Source organism: Mytilus galloprovincialis, chromosome 1 (genome assembly GCF_965363235.1).
Source record: "Mytilus galloprovincialis chromosome 1, xbMytGall1.hap1.1, whole genome shotgun sequence".
Classification (NCBI taxonomy): domain Eukaryota; kingdom Metazoa; phylum Mollusca; class Bivalvia; order Mytilida; family Mytilidae; genus Mytilus; species Mytilus galloprovincialis.
In genome coordinates, this window is record NC_134838.1 from 66132700 (window position 1) to 66148409 (window position 15710).

At 30.4% G+C, this 15710-nt stretch overlaps 1 protein-coding gene across 4 annotated transcripts in view; it reads left to right on the top strand.

Annotated features, from left to right (window-relative positions):
• The window catches only part of LOC143081975 (uncharacterized), a 69159-nt gene extending 54475 nt beyond the window's left edge, over positions 1-14684 (top strand). For all 4 annotated transcript variants that reach the window (XM_076257593.1, XM_076257594.1, XM_076257600.1 and 1 more), the window contains 11 exons: positions 952-1145; positions 3653-3793; positions 4190-4284; positions 5194-5365; positions 5860-6081; positions 6356-6395; positions 6928-7019; positions 7842-7966; positions 8289-8557; positions 9308-9380; positions 10283-14684. In XM_076257593.1, the coding sequence (XP_076113708.1) occupies positions 952-1145; positions 3653-3793; positions 4190-4284; positions 5194-5365; positions 5860-6081; positions 6356-6395; positions 6928-7019; positions 7842-7966; positions 8289-8557; positions 9308-9380; positions 10283-10901 (2042 nt within the window). In that variant the 3' untranslated portion in view covers positions 10902-14684. The remainder of the gene's footprint in view (positions 1-951; positions 1146-3652; positions 3794-4189; positions 4285-5193; positions 5366-5859; positions 6082-6355; positions 6396-6927; positions 7020-7841; positions 7967-8288; positions 8558-9307; positions 9381-10282) is intronic.
• The last annotated feature ends 1026 nt before the right edge of the window (positions 14685-15710 follow it).

Genomic DNA, 15710 nt, shown 5'->3' on the forward strand with positions numbered 1-15710 from the left:
CATTACTCTGTTATTGTCTATTGAATGATACAATAAGTAAATCAAATACTTTTTTCTTGTATGAATTAAAACTGGGAAACATGACTCTTTTATGATCATTAATAATTTTATAAGAAAATGTCAATCAATTTTTCACACATAACGTAGAACTACAGTACCATGAATGTACACAAAAAAGAAGAAAAAAGCGTCTTCTATAGTTGTTTGTTTTTCAATAGTATATTTTTTTGAATTAAACAAATAAGAATAAAATATAAGATTATCATGTTATTCATTCAGACTAATTAATTGACTTAATCTTAAAAAAACCCAGGGATATGTAGTATTCCAGTGGAAATGTTATGAGCGGTTAACTGAACTTATTAATGGCTTCCGAGGTTTCCAATCACATAAGATTTTTAATAGAGACATTTACCCTCAATGGTTATAGCAAAGTGATGACTGCTTCAATATATTGTATATCAGCCTAAGTCCCGTGATAATACATTTCCATGGATGTTAAAAAAGTTTCAGATTACCGATTAATGCGATTGAGAACTGTGGGAAGCAGTGAAAAATAAAGGCAACAGTATTATACCGCTGTTTAAAAGTAATAAAACGATTGAGAGAAAAAAAATCCGGGTTACAAACTGAAGAACAGAAACACTGAAATGAAAGAAAGGAGAAACAGAACCTTACAATTTAAATAAATAGACAAAAGGTTCCGTCCTTGCATTAAAAAAAAAACCACATATAAAACTACAATGTAGTATGACCAAATGGGCTTTTTTAAATAAGTTTGATGTTGCTGATTTTCTGTTCTCTCAAAACAATATATATTTGTTCAGCCAAACTTAACCTTTCAAACCATATTGTTACATGAACAAATCATTGTTTTGATGGTCTTAAAACGGTCAGGAAATCCAAAAAAAGGTGATATTCTTACTTAAACACTTTCATTATTCACTGTAGATTCCTGCCCTGATAGTAAATATCATGATAAAAGTGGACGATATATATGGCAAGAGACAAAAGTGGGATATATGGCAAAATCAGTTTGTCCACATGGCAGTACAACAACGATAGAAGAAGTGTTCCGTATGTGTCGAGTAGACTCAAGAGGACTTCCAAAATGGGCGACACCAAACACAATGCACTGCAAACAGGTAAGCATGCTTTCCGTTCGGAATATTTTGGCTTCTAGCTGTTATAATGCAGAGCTAAATTGAGAATACTCACGACGCAATGAATAATTGAAGATGATATCATTTAGAATGTAGACAATATGTATATTAATTTTTGTTCATTTCCCTACCTTTTTACACATTTCTTAAAGTCATATGAAACTAGTTACTGGTGAAAAATAATGTTTATCCAATTCTTGAACCAATGCATGTATATATCATAAACTTAGTCCTCTGTGCACGATTTTATCATTTTTTACGCAAACATATCGAATAGTCGTCATTTTTTTCTCTCTGTCTGTTATGATTTCACAAATATGGCAGCTCATTAATGCCGTGTTTTGAAGCCGAAGTTTACCGATTGTCACCTTTAGTAAACAATCAACAAATAAGTATGGATATCGAGCACGTGTATAACATATACAATTAGATAATAGTTTGTTTAAATGAGAGAACCACGCGTATTTCGATTACCGGATTTTTACGAGAATGGTCACGCTAAGGGCACTTGCATATACGGAGAATCGTCGGCGAATTGCTTCCTGAAAACAAGCAAATAAAATAATGTAAAGTTCTTCTAATGTGGACAAATTAAAGAATTTTCTTCAGAAAAAAATGTATGTACATACGTTTTATAATGCAAACTATCCATCTAGTTATAAAAATCATATGCATCATTTTTTTCAATTTGAGGTTTCATATGATTTTTGAAAAAATCCTTTCATCCAGATTGTTACTATTTTGTATCTGATTATATGACTATTTTTTCCGGTTTGAATTCTTTTAATGATATGTTTAAATCTTTTGTTTTTTAGTTACAGTTTTGCCAAGATTTAGTTTGTCTAAAATTAATATTGTTTGAATGTCTAATTAATCCTTTAACTTAAACATGTTAATCTATCAAATGAAAAACAAACTTAGTCTTTATAAATAAACATCACAACAGAATGTTAAAATAAAACGCATGATACAGATTTCTTTGCGTTCTTAACAAACGTCTGTAATATATTTCATTATGTACATTTAATCCCAACAATCAAACATTTGAGAGTATATATAGTTGTCAATGGCTTGACTTAGTTGCTAAAACAGATGACCAATATATAAGACGTATTTGCTATTGCTCCTTCTAAAGTTTACTCGATAACCTCATTTTTTTAACATCGGTAAACTATATAGGTATCTACTGTTGCCCCTAGTTAAGCTTATTGTCCAAATGAGTCATAAATTTGATTTTCAAAGAAACATTTAGATGATTAATTCGTGAAATTATTAAAGATTATCTTTTATATTAACACAAAATTAAAATGAAATACTGTTATTTGTTTTCAAAATGCCATCTTAATTAACAGACAGTCAAACCAGCATGCTAACTTAATTACGAATGTTTGTATAGGATGTAGAAAACATCTGAAACAATTCATTATAAGAGTTGTTGCCAATGATCATCAATTTGTTTAATTATAACTTGGTGTAAAACAAACCGTAATATGATGTAAGGCAATAGATAAACGAGAATTGGTTCAAAGATCCCGAAGCAAAACAAAATGGAGACTTGTACCAAAGAAAACCAAATACACCCATAAATCATTTTACAAAAAAACAAAGTATTTATTTTAACTAGAAAGCAACAAGATTTATATTGTATAACGACAAATTTGATAATGAAAAACAACAATATTTTCATCAAAGGCCTTTTCACCTTTACATTAACCTAGGAAGAACAAATTACGCACAAGGAAAACTCAATTTTTATATCCCACTCTTATAAAGACCGCGAGCAAGAAAAGGGAATTTATGAAATATTGTTTTTTCATTCGGATTACTAATAAAGCACTTATAAAGATTATGTTGAAATATACAACGTAATTAACTTAATTTGCCATGATTTGAACAGGCATACTCAGTTTTGAAACGTGGTTAATACTTGATTAGATTATTTGGTAGACAAAAAGGTACAACTTATCATACTATATATAATAGATATTAAAAATATCCGAAAGAAAATAATAACAACAATTGTAATTATAATTAAAGAAAGATAAATCATCAGGTGATTTCTACTTTGAGTTATCTACCTTATTGTTGATGAATAGCAGCACGATAAACTAAATAAATAAAAACATCGTCCAATCAAAGAAAATATGAATAAAACTGTATAGTTTTTGTGACATTTAGCGTAGCTTGCTTGCATCATTGTGTATAAGTTTAAACACGATGATAAAACTCCACCTTGGCAAACCTGTTTACTAAAAGCAGACACTACAGGACATGATTCTCAGAACAACTACAATTAGAAGTATCAAAGTTTAACCCAGACTTGAACATTTGATAGTGTGTTTTCTTGATAAAAAAAATATTACACCTGTAAGATATGTATTACTTGCTAATATAATTTTTTTTGGGTAGATATTTTAAAAGATATTAAATATGGTATGTATATTGATAATTACAACCAAGAATGAATTATTTTTCATATTTCTTAACAGCTGACTGCATCTGAAGCTGATATGGCACTGAGAAATCTTGTTGCATACACAGGAGATGGTGTTCATCTGACGTCACAGGAAGTTGCGAATGTGACCAATCAACTTGAAGGATTAGCAGCTTATGCTGTAGACGATGTTAAGGTATATATCTATATATTATCGTTATCACCTGGTCCAGCTGTAAGAAAATCAAAGTCGTAAATTAGTTTTGTAATCGAATTTGTTTTGTATACTTTACTTATCAAGCAAGATGGCACCTATATTATAAACTAGATTGTTAAGGTCGAAAAAAAACATTGTTGAAACAAAATTCAATACTTTGGAAATTAGCCTTTGTGCGCAAAATAGAACAGGATTATTTATTATTTATGAGTTTGATTCCCTCTCTTTTTCAAAACAGTTTGTGTCACTTTTGCATTTTTTTTTACTTCCTAGTGACTAGTTTTTAGTTGAAATCTGATATAAGATGTATGGTAATTACAATATAGTATACAACTTTTACACACGCATTTTAAAAACACGTTTTAAATTCTTTAGATTGCCAAAGACATGACCATGGTTATCAGTAACCTTCTCGAAGCCAGAGAATCGGTGTTGATAGAGAGTAACCATAACAACCACTCTAGTGAAAGGTAATGATTTTTTGGGCATAGTTATCCCTCTTTGCCAACTCGGTAATTAATTTGAATAATGGTTGAAGACAACAATTTGAGGTTCAAGTGTTTTCAACTTGATTATCCGAAGTATAACGACGACAAACGAAACTGAGATATACAACCGGCTAACGAACTTGCGGTATAAAACAGATTGTCGAATGATTTGAAAAAGTAGAGATGCATCATTGGCATTTGATTGTTTCTAACGTTGTATAGCTGACGGCCATTTGGAAGGTGTTTAGACTTTGTAACTAAAGGAAGGATCTGGACGGTTTCAATTAGTTGATTTTAATAAACAGAACTTACAAAACATGGCTTTATATCGACATTAATTACAGAAATAATGGAACGCAATACCGTTTTCTCTTGAGCAATACAAGAGAGAAAAAAGTAAACAACAAATAAAACCTAAAAATAAGGGCAATAGTAGTATACCGCTTTTAGAAATTCATAAATCGATTGATTCAAATATTAACCAGGAATTCCCTTTTCTGTAAAAATATGTGTATATGCCTTAACATATGTGATCTAAACTTCAACACGTTAAATAAAATTCGATAGGAATCCTCGCCTCATTTTATCTTTCACTTGAATCCAATGCAAAGAACGGTTCTTTACATATCATAGTTGATGTGTCTCCCTTGGTTTTAGTGTGTTACCCGGATTTGGTTTTCTATTACTTGATCAATGACTTTTTAAGAGCGGTATACAACTGTCTCCTTTATGTATTTAAAGTTCTGAAATAAAATAAGTGGTAGGTCGGAAACTGGTCAAATACAAGAGTTTAGGCATTTTAGCAGCATTTATTTAAATAACACAGGAAAGCACTGATTAAAAGTTTCAAACAAATCCTTGATTAATATCTCTCATTCCTAATGTTTTTAGATTGGTTGAACTGCTGCACGAGTATACAGAAGATGTACCAATGAACACCAACTCAAATGCTACCATTGAGACAAAGAACATCAACATTATGGTTGTCAATCATTCATTAACAGATAATCATAAAGATTTTCACTACCAGCCATACCTTTCACACAACAGCTCTTTCGAACAGGTTATATATTTTATTAGTAGTTATTTCTGTTGATGAGATCGGTTTGTATGGACATATTATGTTGTAACCTTTCGTCAAATGTTATGGCATAGGTTGCAGGTATTACAACTTATAAGGTCTCCACCCAATACGTAAAGGATAAAGTTTAATTCAACATTCGCATTCACTTCTTACATGGAAACTTATAACAGTGGTTTACTGATATCAAAATCTCATAAATGCATTCGGTTCAAACAAATCATGGTAACAATCAAACACGAAGAAATAAAAATAAAAACAACAGTGAGCCCGATTTTTTCGACAGAACACATTTCCAGCATACCTCACTCAACCATGCATAGAACTATTAGACATATATGACTGTCACATACAACATACGTTAATATCTTATACTTAACTAGGGAATTGATTTGATTATGCATGTCATTTTTGGTAGCGAATCTTACTTTCTAAATGGGTTGCTTAATAATGATTTGGTGCTTATATTTTCACAGGGTGGAATAAGCATGATTGTGCCTGCGGACGTCATGCGACAGACAAAAGAATCCAACGTACGATTACATTTCATAGCATACAGAACATCAGCCTTTTTTATACCAGAGGCTGCTGCGCCAGAAGAAGTAGTGCTTAAACAGAGAGTAGTAACTGCAGAAATAAGAGGGAAAACTATAGCAAATTTATCAACTCCTATTAAATATAATGTTGTCAACATGGAGGTATGTTGGTTTCTTCTGCAAATGTAATATCAAATTTCAATTCAAATGTATCGTAATGTAAAGGTGTATCTTTTACAAGTAATAGTTCATACAAGATAGTTTGTAAAATGAAATCATATGCGTATTTCTGTAATTGATGAAAGTAATTATAGTGACCAGGAACCTACATTTTCATATCATTGTCATTTAGGTGTATAGATAGTTGTTTTATTGGCAATTATGCAACATGTCTTAATTTGTATACTAAATGACCTTGTTGTTCTTCTATTTTCAGAATGGTAGAAATCATACATGTGTATATTGGAATGATACAGGTCAGGGACGAAGTTTGATGTTTCATATTGTTATTTAAAAATTAGAGTTATAAAATGATAGTATACACCATAGAAGAATTAAAAATACAACGCATGTTGTTTCAATTTAAAAGAGATTCTAAATAAAAAAAAAAAATTAGAACTCTAAATTTTTAATAAGTTTTCTATTAGGATACGTTTTGTCATTATCATAACTCACTTTACTTCCCTTAACTACAACTATTTTTAACTACCTACGCGTTTTCATACCACAGCTGAACAACAAGCATTGCCTTCAAACACAAAAAACATTATTATACATGAAAATCAAACTGTAAAAACTGAATATGACTTATGGAAATTAAAGTAGGTCAAAATGAAACTTATATATGAAACAATATTTTTTATGCATTTTAAAACAGCTTTGCATGTTTAGGTCACTGTAGGTAGTACCCATTAAATAAATTTGTAAATAATTAGATTTGATGATTGTTACATCTTGTATGAATTGAATTTAGGAAATCATTAAAACGATGTGTTTTGTTTTCTCCAGACTGGTCTACAGAAGGAGTATACACAGTTTCAACAGGTGGAAACAAAACAGAATGTCACACTACACATTTGACAAGTTTTGCTATCTTAATGGTACGATTTAATAAATAGTTAACAAAGTTAATTTAAGCTTACAAATTTTACAGTTGTACGTTTGTTGGTATTTGTATGCATTCATAGGTAAACAATTTTGTATTATGGATGTATGACTAAAACAGATCTGAAATTGTTACATTATACAAGCTTATCTTTTTTATTCATCTTGCAAATTTTGTGACCGGCATTATAGGACATATATCTTAAATGAGTTTTTCCGTTGACCATTCGGTACATCTCATGTTACTAGAAATGAAGCACTCAGTGCTTTAAACGAAATCAAACTACATATGTTAAACGTTTTATTGCGAAAGGAGGAAAAAAGTCTGTATGATAAATACCCCTTGTAGATGGAAAATACTATATATAAGGCGAGAGGAACCCTTGGAAAAAATGTTTGCTCAATCAGAAAAAAACCCAGCTTTAAAGAAACATTGATGAAAAAAATATGTTATTGTGACTTGAAATATATATAAATACTAGTACATACATCTGATATTCAGTAGTTGTCGTTTGTTGATGTAGTTCATACGTGTTTCTTGTTTCTCGTTTTTTTTAACATAGATGAGACCATTGGTTTTCCCGTTTGAATGGTTTTACACTAGTAATATTTTGGGGTCCTTTATAGCTTGCTGTTCGTAGTAAGCCAAGGCTCCGTGTTTAAGGCAGTGTCTTGGCCTATAATGGTTTACTTTTATAAATTGTAACTTGGATTGAGAGTTGTCTCATTGGCACTCATATCACATCTTCCTGTAATTAAATACATACATATTATAAATATAAATTGCTTAAACCTCTATTTTTTCATATTTATTTAAGGATCCAGTTCCATCATACGAACTTGATGAAGTACACGACAAGGCCATGACGTACATCTCATATATCGGTTGTGCCGTATCTATTTTTGGATTGGCTGTTACCATCGTAACATATAGCATGTTCAGGTAAGGAGCTGATTAAAACACTATGTTTAGTGAAACTGTACCACTTCTTAATATCTAATACTTTCTTTGCTATTTTTAATTTTATTTGCATTTTTTGAACAGATTTTACATAAAATGAAATCCTTTAAATGAATTCGTTTCATTGTGACCTGTAGAAAATTTGAAAAATACCATTCACAATATATTGAACTTGTGAGGAATTAATCAAGAAGAAAAACAATAATTTCTGCTTACTATTCAATTTTTTTCATTGCGTGCTAGACAAAATGTTCTTTGTATTTTTGATTCTTAATTATATCAAGTTTGTTTTAATTTATTTTAGGTCCTTGAATAGAGAAAAATCTAGCAGAATTCTATTAAACATGTGTGTTTCTATGCTTCTAATGAACGTAGCCTTTCTAATGATGGCTGAGACTACAAAGTCCGAGAGTTCTGCTCTTTGTACAACTATAGCAATTCTACTTCACTACTTCCTTTTAACATCATTGATGTGGATGTTGACAGAAGCTATCAATATGTATCATGCTTTGATAACTGTATTCACAACATATTCCTCCCAGTTTATACTGAGACGTTGTGTCATTGCGTGGGGTATGTATAGTGTTAAAAGTGGTGCTCGATTTTCATATTTAATTTTCCGAATTCGTCTGCCAAAAAAAACCCCAGGATATCAAATACCTTTCAGTACTCTTCACTTGTAATTTTTCTATATTTTTTCTATTTTCTCTATGAGTACAATTTTCTTTTATATTATACGGAGGGTAGATAGTGGTACCTTATGTTATTTCATTCATTAAATATCAAAACCGAGTGAACAGCTTGTACCTTACAATTTTGCTCCTTTTCAGTCTTTTAAACCTTATTTTATGTGTTTTTTTATATAAAAAAGGTGGACTATACAGTTTACTGGTCGTCTAAATGGCTGCTATTGTTTGACGTACTATTAATATGTTTAAGGTTTGTTTTTTTAAATATGAAACTCTTCATACGCAGTGGTAATTATCTCGTTTGACATATCTATACAGATTCCAAATGCGATATTAACAAGAAAACTGAGATATCCAACTCGTAAATTTCGTACACAAGATATGTAGTCTTGTCATTTGACGTGTCAATACTTCTTATCGATTTCTAGGACAACATGTAAACAATGTTCTGGAATAATTCGAATGATATTTAAGGGAAAGCAGCTTCAGACAAAATAAAATGTATGATCCAAAACAGCATTCTCGAAATACCAGTTCTTTTAAAAAAATGTAATGTTGAATGGACCATCCAGGATATTCATGACGCGTATGATTTAAATAGTGTTTGAAAACTTTCATTATTTTTTATTTTTAGGCATACCATTACTTGTTGTGGCTATTACTATGGGTGTCAACAAAATGGACAATTATAACTCAAAAACGGATTTGTAAGTATCATAATTTTGTAAATAAACTCATCATAGATACCAGCATTGACGTTTTATATTAACGCCAGACACACATTTCTTCTACAAAAGACTCATCAGTGACGATCGAACAATTTTGTTTTTAAAAAGCCAAATAAAGTACGAAATTGAAGAGCATTGGGGACAACAAATTGCTTAAAGTTTTACCAAATAAAGCTAAGGTAATCTATTTCTGAGGTAGAAAGCCTTAGTATTTCAAAAAAATCATTTTTGTTAACAGTTAATTTATAATTCTGAACATATCAATGATAACTCAAGTCAACACAGAAGTGCTGACTACTGGGATACCCTCGGGAAATTAAAACTCCACCAGCATTGGCATCGACCCAGTGGTTGTAAATAAACTCATCATAGATACCAGAATTGAAATAAGAAAACCTTTATAGAATTCCATGTCTACTTAATCGAGTTTCCGTGATTTCAGAAAAAAAATATAGCACCGATATTGTTTTGATCGTGGGCTCTGATATATTTTGGTTATCTTTGAGATGCAATATGGTGTTTAATCTAATTTGTAGTGTAAAATTATCACATTACTGCTATTTCCCCCTGATAATCAAATAAACTATAACGTGGAAATTATTCTAAATTGAAAATGTCCTTATAAGGCTCCCTGTACATTATGGAATGGTACAGCAGGCAAATATTGAAAATGGTTAATATTCTACTCAATTTATTTTTACATAGCCAACTAGAAAACAATAATGTAATTCTTTTGAAATTTCAACAATAAATCAGCACTTTTTTTAATACAGGTAATAAAAAAACTCTAGCAAATAGATATTGCATTTTGCATCTGGTGCAGAAAAAATTGGTACCGTTAATGTTATTGCATAACATGTTGTTTTGTTTTTATTTTTCAGTTGTTTTATATCTCATGCCAGCACAATTGCATTTTATATTGCCCTACTTGGACCTGCCTGTTGCATTCTAATTATCAACACAGTCGTCTTTACTTTAGTTGCCAGGGTTATTTTAAAACCAAAGTTTAGAGGTCATCCGAATGGAGGAAGAAGAGAAAAAGTTACTCCTACTCAGGTCCGAGGAGCATTCACAGTAATGGTTCTTCTTGGAGTTACTTGGGTTTTTGGACCAGTAGCAATCAACGAATCAAAAGTAGTTTTCAATTATATTTTTGTGGTGTTAAACTCTTTGCAAGGATTTCTAATATTCGTCTTCCGCTGTTTGATAAATACCGAAGTGCGTCTATCCTGGCTATATCTATTGAAGACTGGAAAGTTCAAAAGAAGAAGAGGCCCAATACCATCAACGACGGATTCTTCTTCGTCTTCCAAAGCTTTACATGACTCAAGGATAAACAATTGTAGTACCATTGATAGCACTGTTGACACAAATAGTCCTCAAAGTCCCCGAAATTCAGTTCAGAATGGCAATGGACGGGATAGTAACGGGTTCAGTGAATATGACAAGAACAAAAATAAACAAAATGGGTTAGGAGTAGACAACTTCACAAAGATATGAACTTCCATTAGTACATTTTTCAAAAAGAAAAGATAGTTGTATCTGTCTCACAAATCAGAAACAATGTCGTGCATGAATTGTAACCGGCCGAAAAATGTAGTATGAAATATGATGGAGACACAAAATATAGTTCAGTTCTTTTTTGTAATCACCAATCAAAGTGAAAGTCTTAGCGTGTCAAATGACTTGAGCATTAAAGATAGCAATATGTTTTGACAATCAGTAATGAACTCTAACCTTATGTTAGTAATAAGAGTTGTTGATTATGATACAGTCGGGAAAGAATTCATGATAATTTACCTATTAATTACATACTATGCCATATAATAGCTTTTATTAAGGAAATATATGACAATAAACTAAATAGAGATTAGTCATAGCAAACAACTTTATTTAGCCAGCGATACAGAACGATATTTGAAGATTGAAAACACAATAAAATATTATGGAGAATACATCAGATGCCAGATAGACTTAGTAATAGGAATTTATTTCCTAAGTCCCTGTCTTGCCAAATTGTGATATCTTGTAATATAAATTGTCCCTAATTGATAGATAGAAAACTTGTTTTTATTTTTTCAAATGCATGCATGTTTTTTTTATCATCTGAATAGTTTTCTTCATGTTTTTGTCTTTTTTTTACCATTTAGATTTATTTAAATACGATTTTATTCAAAGAAATGTGCATTATTAGAATCCGTCATCAATACATTGTTTTGTGTTTGTAGTTTCATGTTTAGTAATAAGATTTTTAGTTTGCTACACATCCATTGTAGTTGTAGATCAATAGGAGTTTTTTCCTCCTACTAGCTTTTGATTCACCCATTTTGTATTGGAGTTAATCAATACCAAGGATACTGTCAATTTGGATATAATGAATGATAATAATAATCAATGATACAAAATATGCATAATCGAGTGCACACAATATTAATATGACTGTAATTTATTGCCAATTATGTATGAAATATTGTATTTACGTACACACGCAGTAAATATTCTTATGATGTGCTTTTGTAGATACCTTAATTCGATAAATGAAGAAAGAAACATATGTATTCATTGATAATTTGTCTACAATACTAAGATTTATACGTTTCAGTTTTTGGTGTGTCCAACAGATTACAAAGTACTTTTTTTTGCATTTGAACTTGAGTTTGAAACGAACAAATGTTTTATATTTAGGCATTACAACTTCTGTGAAATAACTAAAACATTTTTTGCGCCTGTCCCAAGTCAGGAGCCTCTGGCCTTTGTTAGTCTTGTATTATTTAAATTTTAGTTTCTTGTGTACAATTTGGAAATTAGTATGGCGTTCATTATCACTGAACTAGTATATATTTGTTTAGGGGCCAGCTGAAGGACGCCTCCGGGTGCGGGAATTTCTCGCTACATTGAAGACCTGTTGGTGACCTTCTGCTGTTGTGTTTTTTTTATTTTGGTCGGGTTGTTGTCTCTTTGACACATTCCCCATTTCCATTCTCAATTTTATTGCTAGATATGTATATTTAATTATGAATCATTGGTTATCATACACAAATTTGTAAAATTAATATGTTTGATATTACAACTGAATAACCATTTGAATATTTGCATGTCCCTACATGCTGGATATTATATTTGAACTCTTCTCTAATTCATATCATTGCTTTTAATTGAGGTATACATACGCATTTTTCTGATTCATTTAAACATATGAATACTCAAAACAATGGTTCAATTTCTTTTAAATGATTTAAAAAAATAAAAACAAAAGTAATTAATACATCCCATTCATATATTGTGCTAATTGATATTAATCATCTGTTTAAATTGAATTTATAGCTTACAGAGCTGTCAGCGTATTTTAAATCTCTTCTGTGATTTAGATCATTTTTAGTAATTGTAATGTTATTGTTAAGGACGGAGCAGAAATGAAGGTTGAAATTATGGAAGTAGAAACTATCGATTAGTTGGCTTTTTGAATTTAGCTACTGTTTTGAAAAACTATGAATTATTCACTTTTATTGTTTTCAAAAAAAATCATACCATGTGCAATGAATAAGTGTTGTTTTCATTTTTTATGAGTAAAATATGAAAACAAACTTCCCTCAAAAGACGTGAAATACTTTCATTACATCACTGGTAAAAAAATATACTTAATTTATATAAAAATATATTTATGTTCGATTTCCTGAAATTGAATCAAAGTGACATTCATAACTTATAAAATCAGTACGTTGTATCTAGATCTCACACTTTCATATTTATTATTCATATAACGAGACAACTACAAATCATGATTTCTGTTATGTAATGGAAATCTATTTAACACATCAACCGGTGTAAATAATCGTCATAAATTATTTAATAAGTTCTCATTTAGCATGTTTATGTACAAGCATTGTGTGCATTAACAACTTGGGTATGTTTAAGTATAGGCTTTTGATCCCTTATCTCACCCTTTCATTTATTTTCCGCTGTGCAAAAGTGCCTAGTCTGAACACAATTAACACTCTTTCATTTATTTTCCATGCGGTGCACTCGTACTGGATCTGATAACACAATTACTTTCCTTAGATTTGGGTAATCTTCAAATATGGTCTTTACGTGGTCTGTGTATTATTTGCTTTTATTACCATGTACCTTCAAACTTTATCTATTCATGATATGTGCAAAACTAGCGAAAGGGGGGGGGGGTGAAATTATAATGTTAAATGATAAGTAAAAAGGTTTATTTGCACAACTTTTGGGAATTTTGGGTCCTCACTGCTCTTCAACTTTGTACTTGTTCGGCTTTATACCTATTTTGATTTGAGCGTCACTGATGAGTCGTATGTAGACGAAAAGCGCGTCTGTCCGATTAAATTATAATTCTGGTACCTTTGATAACTACTTATATATTGATTTCTATCAGTTTAAAAAAGCAATATAATAAGTAGGCCTGATTGTGTTCAGACCCATTTAACATAGCTTTGTTGATATTTTGATTTAGAGGCGATGACGTTTTCTCTCATTCGATCTATTAATGTGTCCTGAAAGTAGTTAATTAAATGGGGGGGGGAAATAAAAAAAGAAGGGTTTATAAAAATTATCAAAAATGAGTAGGCCTGATACTGTTATCCTGAATTGAAGACCACTTCGAAAAAATTGAATCGTCTATGTTTTGATTAAAATAGGATAAAGTGCAATTAATTTTTATAAAATGTGTCCCAAAAGTTATCAACTGTAGAAAATAAAATTTAAAAAAAACATTATTTTTTTTAAAATTTGCATAATATAGTTCTATGAAATACACATCAAATTAATTGTGTTATCGGATCAACAAGTCATGTTTATTGTCATATCTTAAAGATAATAAAACGATCTATGTGCTTTAGTAATCAATTCATTTTTTTTTTAATTGTAGTTCGAGTAAAGACTGAGGATGGTCTTTCGTAAAGTTTTCATTTGTCGTTACTGAACCACCACTTTTGACATGAAGTCAAAACAGTTCTATTTTTATATTTACTCATGTTGGTTTCTGAAGAAGTTGTTAAATTTCTTTATTTCATTTCATCTTTTTTCTTTCAAATCCAATTTAATATCTATCATGTTATCTTAGTTTTTTACGCATCATACTTTTGTTTAGAAAATACGTTTTGTATCATCTATAGTAAATTTTATTTATGTCCAGTGTATCATTTGCATTATAAGTTTGATAAGTGCATTCTCATTAGTGTCACTTGCATTCGATGTTATCATATAATTTATTGTTATATACTTAAACATGTTAAATATACAATAAAATATCATTGTATAGAACTGTGTTACTAAACTTATTAAAAAACCCTGATATAAAACATTCAGTCAACAGGTTCTTGGTTTAATTTGCAATTATAAATTTAACATTTTATGGCTAACCGAAAGGGGATTAAGTGTGTAACCCAATTACTATAATAAATTAAACTAGTGCGACCATATTCTCCAGCTAGTTTCCTTTCATCCGAATCTTCAAAATTTATTGGGTTTGATAATTAGGTTCAAATGTTTAGTCTTTTAGAAAAGTACCTCTGATACATAAAAAATTTGTTTATATTATGTTGGATTTAGTCTCAGGATTTAAAATTCCTTTTCATCACGGTCTTCAATTTCGAGTTAGAAGATGAAAGATATTCGCATTTAACGTCGATGGCTGTTGAATAGCGGTATATACTACTGTTGTCTTTATTTAAGGTAAAAATCACTGCTTAAATAAATAAGACAATTATAAATAAGGGAAATACTACACTTTATAATATATTCATACTGCTAACAATTTAATGTATGTTTCATTTTTAATATTTCTCACCTTAATGATACTGTAGCAGTCCTTTTAAAACATTCAATTATGAAAAGGTGAGTTAACATAACAAACACTACAGACTGAATTTGAAAAAAATATTTTGACATAAAAAGCTTATGATGTTTATTTAAGGGAATACAGCCATGCCAATTCTGATATTGCTAAGATGTCATTCAAATGAAAAAGAAATTATGGTATGTTTGCCAATGGGACAAGTTTCTACAAGAGACTAAATGACACAGAAATTAACAACTATAGGTCATTGTACGGCCTTTAACAATGAGCAAGCTTATACCGCATAGTCAGCTATAAAAGGTCCCGAACGGACAAGTTAAAACAATTCAAACGAGAAAAACTAGCATATTAATATTGTCGAATTGAGCAGTAGCATTGATACCGTATATATTATTCAATCTAAAGTGGATATTTTACACATAACATTAATATATTGGACAGGCTTACTCACATTGATATTTTACTCACAACAACATATTTATTAAAGTCAC